The 15,275-nt window shown below is 41.2% G+C and overlaps 1 protein-coding gene across 5 annotated transcripts in view; it reads left to right on the top strand.

Moving 5' to 3' along the window:
* LOC105473203 (PR/SET domain 2) overlaps positions 1-15,275 on the top strand; it is a 128,944-nt gene that overhangs the window by 11,368 nt on the left and 102,301 nt on the right. For 2 of the 5 annotated variants that reach the window (XM_071100430.1, XM_071100416.1), the window contains exon 2: positions 3,761-3,834. The exons of 1 other annotated variant lie outside the window; for it this stretch is intronic. In XM_071100430.1, the coding sequence (XP_070956531.1) occupies positions 3,826-3,834 (9 nt within the window). In that variant the 5' untranslated portion in view covers positions 3,761-3,825. Of the gene's footprint in view, positions 1-3,742; positions 3,835-15,275 lie in introns of those variants that run through there. 2 more of the 5 variants (XM_011726858.3, XM_011726859.3) reach the window with 1 other exon arrangement.

Genomic DNA, 15,275 nt, shown 5'->3' with positions numbered 1-15,275 from the left:
GTTAGCTATTGGAAGTAATAGGGAGGAGGCTCTCCCCACACAGTATATAGTGAATCTTTAAGAAAAAGATGTTATGATTTTTCTTTTCTCTGAAAGAAATAATAAGTGCATTCTCATTTGGACAGAGAGGAAACAGGTAGTGTAGAAAGAAAAGATTATTAATTATGTAACAATCTGAATTATATTCTAACCTTTTTTTAATTAAGAAAAGATGATAGCCTGGGCAGGCTGGCTGCTCACGCCTGTAATCCCAGTACTTTGGGAAACCTAGGCGGGCGGATCATGAGGTCAGGAGATCGAGACCATCCTGGCTAACAAGGTGAAACCCTGTCTCTACTAAAAATACAAAAAGAAATTAGCCGGGCGTAGTGGCGGGTACCTGTAGTCCCAGCTACTCAGGAGGCTGAGACAGGAGAATGGCATGAACCCGGGAGGCGGAGCTTGCAGTGAGCTGAGATTGCGCCACTGCACTCCAGCCTGGGTGACAGAGCAAGACTCTGTTTCAACAAAAAAAAAAAGAAAAGAAAAGAAAAGAAAAGAAAAAGATGATAGCCTGGGCAACAAGGTGAGACTCCGTCTTTGCCAAAAAAAATTAAAAAAAAAAAAAAAATTAGCCGGGCATGGTGGTGCAAGCCTGTTGTCTTAGTTACTTAGGAGGCTGAGGTGGGAGGATCATTTGAGCCCAGGAGTTCGAGGCTGCACTGAGCTGTGATTGTGTCACTGCATTCCAACCTGGGTGACAGAGTACTACCCCGTCTCCAGAAAAAAAGAAAAACATGAGATTCATTGAGATAATAAGGAATACAATGTTTTAAGTACTATTTTAGTTATTCAGTATCAGATGTTAGGATATCTCAGCTGTCTGAATTGTGCCTATGAGCCAGCAATGACAAAAGGTGAGGAAAAGAAAAGAAGTGTTAAAGAGGGAAAACATGAAAAGCAGATGGTAAGAAGAAGGCAGCGTCTCAAAACAGCAGCTCCATCCTCCCATGCCCTCAGGACAAAAACCTCAGTGCCATCCCTGACTTCCTTTCTTTCTTTCATGCCTAAGATCTAAAACTGCAGTACATCTTGGGTACTCAAGACCATCATGGTCAACATGGTGAAACTCTGTCTCTACTAAGAATACAAAAATATTGACTGGGCATGGTGGCGCACACCTGTAGTACTAGCTACTTGGGAGGCTGAGGCAGGAGAATTGCTTGAACCCGGGAGGCGGAGCTTGCAGTGAACCGAGATCACACCACTGCACTCTAGCCTGGTGACAGAACGAGACTCCATCTCAAAAAAATAAATAAAATAAAAATTCTATCCATCCCTCCCTCCGTCCGTCCATCCAGGATCCAGTTACTTCTCACATCTCTTCTACTGCCTGAGCCATGCCCCCATCGTCTCTTGGTTAGATTGGGCATCAGCTTCCCACATTGCTTCTTCATGTGCCCCTCACCGACTGTGTACCAGCCACACCAGCATCCTGGCTCCCTCTCTGCTTCCCCAGGCTCGCAGCCTTGTGAGGCTTCTCGCTTTCACTTCCACCTCCACCTCCATATAACATTTCTCCCCATACTTTCCTATTCGAAGCTCGTCCCTTTCCTGGCTTTTATGTAGACTGCCCCTTCTGAGTCCTTCTCTGACCACATTGTTGAATTTGCACACATAGAGGTAGAGACAGATTGTGATAACTATCTCCCTCTCCATAACTCTTTATTTTTTTCTAAAGCACTTTCATTTTCTGGCATGCCACATATTTTACTTACGTATTTACTGTAGCTGTCTTCCCCAAAAGGGCAGGGATCTTCCTCCTTTCCACTGCTCAAGGGCAGTGCTTGACACATAGTGGGTGCTCATTGGGAGGCAGGAGTAAAAAATGGGTGAAATGTAGTTTAGGTGCTTTAGCAGAAACCAAAATTATGAGACCTTGACTGAATTATCTTAAGCTCTTGTTAATTGAGGATGCTGGTGCTGTGCTTATTTTGGTGAAGGGGACCTGAGCTGGTTCACTGAAGGCAGCACAGTGCCTGCTGGTCCTTGGAAGAAGCTTCATAAATGATAGTGTGATCATAATACCGATGATTCTTGTGAGAGGGAAAAGGCAAACAAAGGGAAATGGTAAAGCATTATAGCTCTTTCCAAACATCTTTTATTAAAACATTTGCATTTTACCGCAGAGGTATTTTGTTCTGTTCCTCAAAGAGAACTCCCCTGAGCCGGTGTTAATACATCTACCCATAAAAGCTTTGTAAGAGGACAAGTGAAACCCCTGACATCTTATTCACCTGGGGGAATAAGGTGTCATGCAGGGCCACCGCGTGGAATTGGATAGTAGTCAGTAGGCATTTCTGGTCGAGGGTCAGGTGTGCACATCTGAGAGATGACTAACCTCATCACTATTTAATACCAAAATACACATTTTTAGCTTGATAACAATGTTAAGTCTTAGAGAAGAGGGTTGATTATGTTCAATATATGATGTTTACTAAGGCAGGACATGTAAATACAGATGAGAAAGATGCTCAGTATTAAAATGTAAAGGAATGGACTTCATGGTTTAACTTTCAATTCTCTGGCTTTTTTTTTTTTTTCCTGAGTACTTGCTTACCAAGAGTTTATATTGGTTTGGCTAGCAGTGCGCTCTCTAACAAGATGCAATCTCATGGAATACATCCTTATGCCAATGATGAATAAAAGTAGTTCAGACGGCCAGGCCCTAACTTAACTATAGTGCTTTTGGTGGTTAAGGGTGATCAGGTGAGTGGTTAAATAGAGCAAGAAAAGGAAAGAAAAATCCAACTACCTTATTAAAAAACAAGGGTAAAATATCAAAACAGTGGGTAGGCAGTAGGAAGAATGTATTCTTTGGGTTATTGACAATTAGAACATAATGTTACAATGTAAGCAGAGGCTTGTGAGTCAAGGAAGGAAAGATAAGTTATAAACAAGTACATAAAGAAATAGGAGAATTATGCCTAATGGTGTATGTATATAAACTTGTGGGAAATGTTTAGAACCTTACAGTGGAAGTTCTACTTAAAGTGTCGTGATTTAATATATTTTGAATTACATCATATGACTCTTAAGGCATACATTGCAGAAAGGACCATTTTCAGAGATTATTATTTAGAAACATGTCATATGCACTTACAAGAAATAATTTTGTCTTCTTAATTTACTGTACTATGAATACATTGAACACGGGTTTTTAAAGGGACAATGTAGCTGTTTCCAAACATCTTTTATTAAAACATTTGCATTTTACTGCCAGTTTTTTGTTCTTTTCCTCAGAGAGACCTCCCGGTGGCCAATGTTAGTAAATTCACCTTTCTAATTCAGGAACTTGAAAAACAGAATAATGTAATGGGGTCTAATGGTGTTTACATTCAACACAGTATTGGTAAAAGAAAAAGAAGGACACTTATATTGCATAATAAGGTACTCAATAATGCTTTGTATTTCTATTAACAAAGCTAATTTATTTCTTCGTAGGAATGATGCAGTTCCAAAGTAAAGATTTGATGTCATCCTAATGAGTCTGCTTTCAGTTGTAGAGTACAGTGAAGCCCTAGTAAAGAGGAGTAAGAAATCTATTTTACTGGAGATAATAAATCTGACAAGGAAGCTCTCAGCATAGATTGAAGTTGATTTGGCATAGAGTTGCTTTATAAATAGCCCTTTGAGCAAACTCTACAGTTCTGTATGTGGTTTTAAATCCCTGTAAATTTGTAGGCAGGTACATATTACAATTGTCTGTTTTTCTTTTTAGGGTTCATGTAATCAAAGAAGTTTCTTTGTTGTGTGTATCTTTACAGAACACAACAGGAATTGAAAATGAATCAGGTGAGTTTAAAAATCAGAATTTATACAAATACATGACCTAGATGTTAGACCAGCTCTTGATTTTTACAAGATAGTAGCACACACATTCATTTCTCCTGGATTCTCATTTTTGTTTCTTAATACCATTAATTAGTTCATTGCGTTCATACTGTGCATTTGTTCGTGCAGTGGATGGAATGTGCGTTGTTGGGGCGTGGGTTGGCGTTTCTGTGGTTCCCTGAGTAGAGGACTCATTCTTAGGGATTTTCATTAAGACTTTCTTTTTGAATTCTCCCTTTCCACACTCTAGTGTGAGTTTTTTGTGTGTGTTTGTTTTGAAGCTTATTAAGCTTTCATTTTTGGCATTTTTTATTTCGTGATTATCTGTTGGTTGAAAAGAGAGGATTAAAAGTTATTTATAGAGACCGCAAATGTTCAAAGAAGAAACTTTAAGCATTTTGTCCTTGAAAAACCTGTTCTCAGAATAAAAACAAGAGGGCAGATATTGAAATGTAAGATGTGTTTCTCTTTACAGGAGATGTGGGATTACCTGGTGATTAAATTATTCTGCTAGATATTTTCATAGCCTCCTCAAGGGTGTTCTGATAAGTAGAACCAGTTATGTGGATCTAATAATATATTCTAGAGTAGGATTCTTATTTTCTGGTTTCAATATCATCTCACTTGTAGTTATAGAAATTCGTGGGTGTCAGAAATGTTCTCTTTTTAAAATCTTCATAAGCACTTATTTTTAAAATAAGAAGGACAAAACCAAAAATATGAAGTATGTAATTTTTTTTTAAGTCCTTAACTTAAAACTCTCAGACTTGAGAACATTTTGTATCCCTCATCAACTGAAACTTCGGACACCTTTTTATCATTTACAGGTGATTCTAACTAGAGATCACAAGTTCAATTTAATTAGCGGGGCCAAGTTTAATAAATTCAGTCCTGTGTTGCATTGAGAGATGTGAAATTTTTGAAATGGATCCTTTTGATTTCTTTTCATTACTTTCTTTATCAGAAATGTTTATTTTAATGCAGAGGACGTATATCATAAAAAATGAATCTGGCCAACACATGGGGCACATGCTTTCTATTATTTTAAAACTTGCAGATTTATTGACATGCTTTTGAAGGCAAATTATTTTTGAAATGGTGAGGTGGGGGAGGGAAAAGAGAACAAAGTGGATTTCACAGTCATCGTCCATCAAAGTTATGCTCATATATATTTCATAGATTTCATTTATTTTCCTATTTTAAGATTGATTCTTAATATGAACCTGGTCACTCAAAGGAGCTCAGTTTTCTATCGTCTAGGAACGGTTTTGTTGGAGGAGTCTTGATCCAGTGCTAGAATGGTTGTGAGTTCTTCCAAAGTGAAATCTAAATGTTGATACTGTTCTTGTTGCATTGCTATTCAGAATCATTTATTTGATGTGTCTACACCTTTAACCTTATGATTAATTATGCCTTAATTCTTGTACAGTATTAGGCTTGTAATATTTCTAGTGTATTAGACTTGACACTTCAAACTTTTGCTTTATATTTCAATTATATCAAACTTGTGTTTAAAAAAGTCTGCATGCCAGTCAAAAAGTGGTAGCAATAATTACTTCTTTTTTTTTTTTTTTTTGGGCTCTTTTACAATTTGATTTTTGACAAGTTTTAATATCAGATCTGCAGAAGACTGCCTTTGATCCTAAATGCCAAGTATCAGTGGAAAAGTGTCCTCTTATGTTTCTAATGGTTAACACATTTCTGATTTGGGTGTAATTTAAATGGTCTGGTAGTAATGAAACTTTTACTTGTATTATAAAAATTGCCCACTTTTTATGAGAAAAATTTTTAGCATCTTTTGTTGTATTTTCATTATTAGAAGAATATTAGTTATATGCTGTTTAGACCTTATTGTTATGGCATGAAATCTATCAGTGTTTTTCAACAATCACCCCAGTAATTTTTAAGGATTAAGACTTATTTCAGGATAATTTACAGTTTTCCCTTCTCGTATTTATCGCTCTCATTTTCAGACAGTGAAAATGAGCAGTAAGTGCTTGAAAAACTGAGAAATAACGACACAACAAAATTCAGATATAAAAAAGTTTGAACTTGAACAAGATTGACTTATAAATACTTATACATACAATCCTGACGGTTATTTTAGGGTTAGGTTATTCTCTGGGAACGGATCAGCATTGCTTTGATGGATTTTAGTTGTCAGTTCTGTTTCTTACGATGTGTATGGTCTTGAAGACAATAGCATAGAATAATTTGTTTATATATGCCTGACAGTTGAGTTTCAGGGACTGCGGGATCCTCGTCATGGGCATATCATATTGTTTGTTATTGATTCCTTTAGAAGAAGCAATAGAGGCCACAGCCTGCCAGTATTTTCAGCACTAACTATTGAGGCAGCATTCTCAGATCATCGGTATCCTACTTGCTTCAATTGCACACCCATCCTGATACTTAACTTTTGAGATGTTCCACTGTTTTCCTTCTTATTTTCCTAGACTTATCTAGGAATGGCTTTATCTCGGGAATGGGTCCATTATCTCAGTTGTCCCTAACATTCATTCATTCCTTCCCTCTTTCATCAGGCACAGACTGTACCCCAGTATGTTATAGGTTCTGCAGTGAACTAGGTGGGCAAGGGCTCTGCCAGTAACATACTCCAAGAGGGAGACGGTTAAAAAAGCAGGAAGACAAGCAAGGTAATTTCAGATAGTGAACAGTGCTGTGAAGACAATTAAACAAGATCTTGTTATAAAGGATGATGGCTGGAGGTGAAAGGTGGTCTTTGGATTACATGGTCAGAGAAGACTATTCTGTGGAGGTGATTGCTAGTAGAACTGAAACTTAGCTAATAACCGGGAGCCACATAGACATACGAAGATCTGGAAAAAGAAAATTCCAGGCAGAGTGAACCCATAGTAGTACAAAGGCCCTGGAGTAGAAATGAGCGTGGTAGTTCACAGAACAGAGAGCAAGCCATGGTCTGGAGCTTGGCCCCATCAGGGGCTCTGGGATAAGAGGACATTGGTGTGAGAGCTAAGGTTTATAGGGCCTGTAGGGCTACTGGACAGTGACACAAGCTGATTTCCATTTCTAGGATATCCTCCCCACTATGCTAGGGAAACCGGATTGTAAGGGAGCAGGAGTGTGGTGATTATGTGTGTTCACTACTGAGATTAGCACCAGGCTTTAGGACAGTTTCTTCAGTTGGACAACTTAGTGGACCTGACAGCTTTTTGAAAGAGGGTACTTTTTTGTATTTCAGAGCTAATTTGACTCCTGTTCTTTTTCAAAAGTGGTGTATAAGTGTTTCTTGGTTTGTGTTTTCATCTGTTTATTGTTATAGCAGTCCTGCTCATTTCTTAACCAAATATAATTTAATGCCATTTCAGTAAACTGAAGCTTGTTTGATTTTTTTTCGCATCGTTTGTTCCAGCATAGTAGCTTAGATTCTTGTTTGCAAATCTATACAAAAATGGGTTGTTCATAGAATTTTAGAAATTTTAATACTGTGTGATTCTAAGCTGTTTTTTGCTTGTAACAATTACTTTGATGATGATGATTAGTCTATTGTAGCAATAATACATATTTTAGTATGAATATATTATGAATTATCCTTAATATTAAGGAAAATTGGGTCTAATGTATTCCATCACGTATTGCTGTCACTTTCCAGTTAGTTTTGATCAAGTCAATATTTAAGAAACTAGGTGCTTTAAATGGATTAAACTGATAGAATAATTGCTGATAATTCTCTGGGCAAAGCATATAAAAGGAGTTACTTATATAAATTTAAATGAAACACCAATAAAATTTGCTTATTCTTATATATTTTTAAAAATAAAAACATTAGTACGTGTTGACCATGTGAGATGGTGCATGCAGCTTTATGTAACAGCAGCCAATGCCAGTGTTATGCCCTAGAGCAGAGTTACCTTGCTGATTACAGTCCACATTTGTCTAAAGAGTATGGAGAGAAGGGCTGGGCAGGGAGAGTGGAGGAGGTTGGTTCTGTGGTTCATGTACCTGGAGCAGACCTGAGGAGGGTGGAGTAAATGGTCAAAGAAGTGTGGGCTCAGCTCTCGGGTCGCCAGAAGGACCAGAGTAGACTTTGCCAGTGAGGTGGGGAAACTTTGGGGGGTTTTGAGTAGAGGACTGTTAGAGTTGAGTTAAAAAATTCTTATAAATACAAATAATGAAACTATTCTACAGGGCAGAACCAGGACTTGGTTGAAAATAATAATAATAAAAAATATTAACTTACAGTGTTTCCTATATGTCAGGCACTAGCCTAAATGCTTTACAGAAGTTCAGTAAGTCATTTTTTTTTTTTTTTTTTTTTTGAGACGGAGTCTTGCTCTGTCACCCAGGCTGGAGTGCAGTGGCCAGATCTCAGCTCACTGCAAGCTCCACCTCCCGGGTTTACGCCATTCTCCTGCCTCAGCCTCCCGAGTAGCTGGGACTACAGGCGCCCGCCACGGCGCCCGGCTAGTTTTTTTTTTTTTTTTTTGTATTTTTAGTAGAGACGGGGTTTCACCGTGTTAGCCAGGATGGTCTCGATCTCCTGACCTCGTGATCCGCCCGCCTCGGCCTCCCAAAGTGCTGGGATTACAGGCTTGAGCCACCGCGCCCGGCCTAGTAAGTCATTTACTATTGACTGCAACTGCATGAGGTGGGCACCATTACTATCCCTATTTGACAGATAAGAAAGTGAACACAATTGAAAATATTTTCTTGGTGCATTAAAGTTTCATTTTAACATGATTTAAAGATGAGAATTCAGGATTTATTGACCTGTTTAGTTATTTGACTTTAAAAATCAACTCTGAGGTACAATCTGCATACAGTAAAAGGTAACTGCTTTAACTGTATAGTACAAGTTTCACACCCGTGTAACTCTTAACCGCTGTCGAGTCATAGGACATGTCCGTCACCCCAAAAAGTTCTTTTCTGCTGCTCTGAAGTTAGTCTTTCCCTGCCCAAGGTCACTACTGATCGACTTTCTGTTCCTACACACTGGTTTTTCCTCCTCTGGGGTTTCATGGGAGTGGAATCATACAGCCCTTGCCCTTTGGCGTTTGTCTTGTTTTGGTCTGCATACTGTTTCTGAGATTCAGCCATATTGTTGCATGTATCAGTAGTTCATTTCTTTTTTTTTTTTTTTTTTTTGAGATGGAGTCTCGCTCTGTCGCCCAGGCTGGAGTGCAGTGGCCAGATCTCCGCTCACTGCAAGCTCCGCCTCCCGGGTTCACTCAATTCTCCTGCCTCAGCCTCCCGAGCAGCTGGGACTACAGGCGCCGCCACCTTGCCCAGCTTATTTTTTTGTATTTTTAGTAGAGACGGGGTTTCACCATGTTAGCCAGGATGGTCTCGATCTCCTAACCTCGTGATCCGCCCGTCTCGGCCTCCCAAAGTGCTGGGATTACAGGTTTGAGCCACCGCGCCTGGCCAGTAGTTCATTTCTTTACAGAAGCTGTTTTATGGGAGACCATCTGACCATCTAGATAGGTCTATCATAATCTTAATTCCAAAGAGCGAAACCCTGGGATAGCTTTCTATCTTTTCATCTTGGTTATTTCTCCCCCTTTTTTCTAATTCTAAAAATACATAGGATATAAAAAGTTGAAACCACTTTCACTGTTTTATCATTATTAATATAGAAGTATATCTTTTGTAGATAATTATAAATATGAATCTGACTTTTTCACTTTTAAAAAAGACTTCTAAGTAAGGTGGTTCCTATGTTTTGACTTAAACCTCAATTAATAAATGTGTAGTTTCGGAAATTAGCATGCTGAATGAATAATGGTGGCACTTGAAATCTCATTTTGAATCGTGTATTCTACTAGGTAAATTAGCAATTTTTAGAAAATCTGGGACCTTGTCTTTCTGAATGAAAATACTATTTCTGAAATTCAGAAAAAAATTAACAACCTGAATAGCGTTTCCTTAAGTCGCTGGAACAAGCTTGTGGCAAGAAGCCTTTTCTTTTACATTAGGATGGTAACACTTTGGCAGAGAAGGAAGCTGTGGGACTGGTTTTCTCTGCCTCTCCTTTGATACCCTCTGACTCACTCTCCTTGGTCAGTTCTGGCAATGCCATTCCAGCTGTGTGACCTTGGGCAAGTCCTCGGCTTATTTGTGTTCGCTTTCTTAGCTGTTCAATGGGGACAGTAATGGTGCCCACCCCATGTGCCATGTGGTTGCAGTCAATAGTAAATGAGTTACTGGACATAAAGCCCTTAGGCTAGTGCCTGACATATAGGAAACACCGTAAGTTGTTATTTATTACTGTTATTTTTCAGCCGGTAACCACATGCTGATTCTGTCCTGTAAAATAGTTTGATTACTATTACTGCTTGAATTCAGACCCAGCCATCCCTTGTCTGGGCTATTACAAAAGCTCCTGATTGATTTCCTCACCAGCAGTTTTCCTTCCTGCGGGACCATTCTCCGCAGGCCTTACAGAACGTGCAGCTCACTGTCTGGGAAATCAGAAAAGCCAGCAGTCGTCGTGCGTTGTTGGGAACGCTTTCGTGGAGGAGCTGGGATTTGCACTTGACCTGGAAGGGTGTGGAGGATATTGACCATCAGAAGAATTGAGGGCCAGGTGAAAGCCTAAATTGAGAAAGGCCCAGCGTAGGAAGGGGACCTAGTATGGTGAAGGTAGGAGGGGCCAGAGGGTGTGCCAGGAACCCAGATGCCTGTAGGGGCCAGGGATGACCTCTAAGAGTAAAATGGGGATTTTTCTGTGATTTCTTCCAATAGATTTTTTTTTTTTTTTAAATCCATGGATAGACCAAACAAACCGCATCTGAGATGAAAGGCTGTAGCCCACAGTTTGCTGCTTTGGATGAAGATAGTTTGAGAAGTTGAAACTCAGTCTCATCAGTAACAGCCTCAATGGGAGGCAGTAGAAAGCTCCTTCTCCTGCTTACCGACTCGCTGTCCCCACTCTCACCTATTCCTATTCTGTATTAGAATCGTCTGGACAAGAGAAGGGGATGAGCCCTCAGGTGTCTTATTTTCTTTGCTTCTCTTGAACATTGACAGTCTCTAAAGCCAGCAGACGAACTACTAGATTTTATTTAGAAAGTTTAAAAAGCGGTTTGAATCAGATGCTTTGTAGATTGCTTATTCAAGAAGACAAAAGGTTCAGAGAAGTTGAATATAGAGTAGACTAGAAGCCAGAAAGCCTCACCCCATCTCGTCACTCTCCTGCCCAAACCCTCTTGTGTCATCCCACTGCTTTCTGAATGCAGTCCAGCTCTGTTTCCTGCCTTGGTTTTGCAGGTTCCAGTGGCGGCCGCCTCGGCTTTTTTCCTGGCTCTACTCTGGTGCAGCCGCAGTGGCCTCTTTTTATTCCTGAACAGCCCAAGGCCCTTCTCTCCTCAACTCCTCAGTTCTTAATACATGACTCATTTTCATCTCTCAAGTCCAAGTCCCTGTGTGACATCTCTGAGAGACCTCCCCCTGCCATCCTAACTAAAGCACTGCACTGTCCCCTCCTCATCTCTCTTACATCACTCTTTAGGTCACTGAGACATTGAGCACCCCTAGTCTGCCACATTAGCTTGGGGTGCAGGTGGGCAGGACTTGCCCTTCTCTTGGTTGCTGCGTTCCCCAGGTAGCACTGCTCCAGCACACGGACACTTGCTGCCAATATGTGCAGGACGATTGGAGATTCCTGAATAGCTTCAGGTTGGAAGATGTCAGTGGCAATGGGAATTGGAGAAAGGGATCAGACGTGACAGATTTTGAAGGATCAGCAGCAGGGTTTGGCTCTGTTGACCACCTCACGTCTCGGAGTCTTCCCCGGCTTTGGTGATGCTATGCGCTTGGTGCCTCTTTGGCTCTGCGATGACTTCTAGGACTGGGACTCATTTGCTGCGCTTTTTCTTCCGTTTCATTCTTTGATAAGGGCATTCTGAGGGCGTTGTTTTTGGCTAGTCTCTCCTTCTCTGCTTTCCATGGAGGCCTCTCATCCACTTCCATGGACTCCATGGCCAGCTGGGGCCATACTGCTCTTACAGCCATCTCTCTGTGCCCAGACCTCTGGGCAGTTGATTGCCAGGCATTTGTTTGCTTGTTTGCAGTGACCACTGCTCTGAGCTGGGTACTCTGTGCCAGGTTTTATCGAGGTGAGTGAAGCAGAGCCTGCCTGTCTACACCCCTAAATTTGCCTCTCTGGAGAGGTGATTAACTAAGCCAACCAGAAAGGGCTTTCACAATACACAGGGCACACTGTTGCAAGTTGTGGAGAGTGTTGTAACTGAGCCATAGGGGAAATCCTACTAGGTTAGGATAGTGGGGACTGGCTTCTAGGAGGCCAAAGTGTACTCTGGGTAGAGCCGAGGCCTGGAATACAAATGCAAATTGGCCCCTTTTGGTAACCTCACCTTGTTGGGGTCTCAGCTTCACCACCCTGGGGTTTAAAGCATCTGGAACTTTCTTCTGCTTTTTCCTCCATTCCCTGCAGGAGCCCAAATGGGCATTCACAGTAAGTTGTTGTGTTTAATACTCTGAAGATATTGCAACTTATCTCAGTTTATTCTGGTATATTTTGCTTTTTCTCCTTTAGAAATTAGCAGTGAAACCCTTCAAATGAAAAAGACTCTTGTGCCTGTTTGGAGACAGCAAATGTCACAGCCATGTCTTGTCCCCAACTTTGCATACTTGACACTGCTCACTCTCTTTTCAAATGTGCGTTGATGTAGAAAGTTATAGAAATTCATTTTCATGGCTTTTTAAAAATTATTATTTTTATTTTTTAGACAGTCTCGCTCTGTCACCCAGGTTGAAGTGCAGTGGCGCGATCTCGGCTCACTGCAACCTCCGCCTCCTGGGTTCAAGCGATTCTCCTGCCTCAGCCTCCCGAGTAGCTGAGACTACAGGCGTGCACCACCATGCTCAGCTAATTTTTGTATTTTTAGTAGAGACGGGGTTTCACCATGTTGGCCAGGATGATCTCGATCTCCTGACCTCGTGATCCACCCGCCTCTACCTTCCAAAGTTCATGGCTTATTTTTGAGGGAAAATACGTATAACAAAGTATGGAAGAAAAAGATATTGCAGGGCATAGAGGGAGAAAAAGGAACAAGGAGGAAGAGGGGAGAAAGCTTATAGTTGTAACTCTTGTAGTTTTTAATGTTAACAGTTGTACTCAGGAAGTGGGGAGGTACCCAGGAAGGGGAGAACGTAGGACATGAATGTGTGGATTAAGCCCCCGCTGCCTCCCTCCACTCTTGTAGGTTTGGTCTCTAGGAATCGGTCCTATCTTCTGCTTCTCAGCCCTGAGAGGGGAGGTACGATGGAAGACTGGAGGCGGTCTTAGTGCAGCAGCAGCTCGAGCTTTTTGATGATGTTTGTTGTATCTATGGATGTTTACCATATTGGAAATTATAATAATAAATTATTTTGAAATCGTTATAGATCCACATGAAGTTGTAAGAATAGTGTAGAGAGTCCTGTGTACTCTTATTTATTTTTGAGAAGGAGTCTTGCTCTATCCCCCCGGAGTGCAGTGGCATAACCTCGGCTCACTGCAACTTCTGCCTCCCGGGTTCAAGTGATTCTCCTGCCTCAGCCTCCTGATTAGCTGGGATTACAGGCATGTGCCACCACGCTCGGCTAGTTTTTGTTTTTTTAGTAGAGATAGGGTTTCACCATGTTGGCCAGGCTGGTCTCGAACTCCTGACCTCAAGTGATCTGCCCACCTCGGCCTCCCAAAGTGCGGGGATTACAGGCATGAGCCACCGCGCCCGGCCCAAGTCCTGTGTACTCTTTACCCAGCCGTTTTTAGCAGTAACATCTTACAAAGCTTTAGGACAATATGAAAGCTGGGAAATTGATTTGGTATAATAATGCTAGTTAGACTACAGGCCTTATTGGTAAATCAGAAAAAGTTAAAACATAAGATTAAGCAATCACACATTTCATGAACCACCAGAATGATGACATTTTCACATACAATAGCCTCCAGAAAACTCCACTCTACACACCTGAGAGTGAAAAAGGCAGACAACATTTTAGTGTTGTTATAGCAATAGCTCTGACCTTGTGGGCCCCAGAAAGGGAATTCTCAGGTGTCCACGGACTGTGAGGTATGAGATACCACTGGGTTGGTGGTTAGAATGTAGACTCTGGAATCTGTCTGGATTTTATCTTGGCTCCACTACTTTAAAACTATGCAGCTTGGGAAAGTTACTCAGCAGGGCTGCTCTGTGGCATGGTATTTGAGAATCCAGACCCTGAAGCCAGATTGTCTGGATTGAAATTACCTAGCTCTGCCACCTGCTGGCTGTGACTATGGGCAAGGTTTAGTTTCATCTGTAACATGGGGATCATAAAAGTACCTATAGCAATTGGTAGTGTGCAGATTAAGTGAGGTGATAAGTGCTTGGAATTGTGTCTGACGTATCTCCAATGCTCCATCTGTGTTAGTTGTGATTGTTATTGTTGTGAGGATTAAATGAGGTAATGCATGTAAAGTGCTTAGCACAGATCTTGGCCCAGAGGATGGAATACATGTTGTACTCCCTAAGCTCCTCACCCCATCCAGCATGGGAAGGTCATCCTGGGTCAGAGGAAATGTATCAGGAAAGCAGTAGAAAGGCCCTTCAGAGGCTCCCTAGCAAGGTCAAACCTCATGAATCAAAATCTCTCTAAGGTTTCTTATCTCAGGGAGCAGGAACAGAGAAGTTCTTTTTCTAGCCAGTGGACTTCATGAGGAGGGGGTCCTTGATCCTTACCACCTAGCATGGTGCTAGCTCTGAGCAGACACTCAGGGAGTATGTGTTAGTGTCTGACGAATGGGCTGAATGAATGAGGGAGGCTTTGGCGATTAATTGGGGGAAGAGAAGCGAGTAGTGACTTTCTTTGAGTTTGAGGTAGGAAGTTGGAAACATCGGATTAATGAGATCAATTAATAGTTAATAACTAAATGACATTAAATTGACTTAAATTTAACATGTTAAATTTAATACTTATTGTTCCAGATCTGTTCACTGATACATGTTTAAAGACTGTACTTCATTAAGCAGTCAAATAATGAGTCCTCATTGAGGTCAACTAACAGGGAAGCAGAGAAGTCCTTTAGTTTCTTTCATATCACAGTAATCAGTGTTAAAAACCCATAAGACAGGAACATACTTCTATTCAGGGGCAGCAAGGATGGGGTGTGCTGGGAACGCCAGCAGTTGGGGTGCCTTGCAGAGCTTGCGATCTGCTCTCTGCTCTCTGCTTGATGACTTCTACTCCGTGAATGGGTAGACGAGTGAATGGCGATGAGTGTTTCTCAGAGGCCTTACCCCTGCCTGCCCCTCCTGCCTCAGTTCTAGCTGCTTCTCCCAACTTCTCTGCTCTGGACACATTGGTCTTTTTGCCCAGATACTGCTTTTCCTCTTAATTTGAGATTTGGTCCTGGCTGTTTTCCTTTCCTGGCA

This window comes from Macaca nemestrina, chromosome 1, assembly GCF_043159975.1.
Source record: "Macaca nemestrina isolate mMacNem1 chromosome 1, mMacNem.hap1, whole genome shotgun sequence".
Classification (NCBI taxonomy): Eukaryota; Metazoa; Chordata; class Mammalia; order Primates; family Cercopithecidae; genus Macaca; species Macaca nemestrina.
Note: the sequence above shows the minus strand (reverse complement) of the source record. Positions and strands in the feature narration are given on the sequence as shown.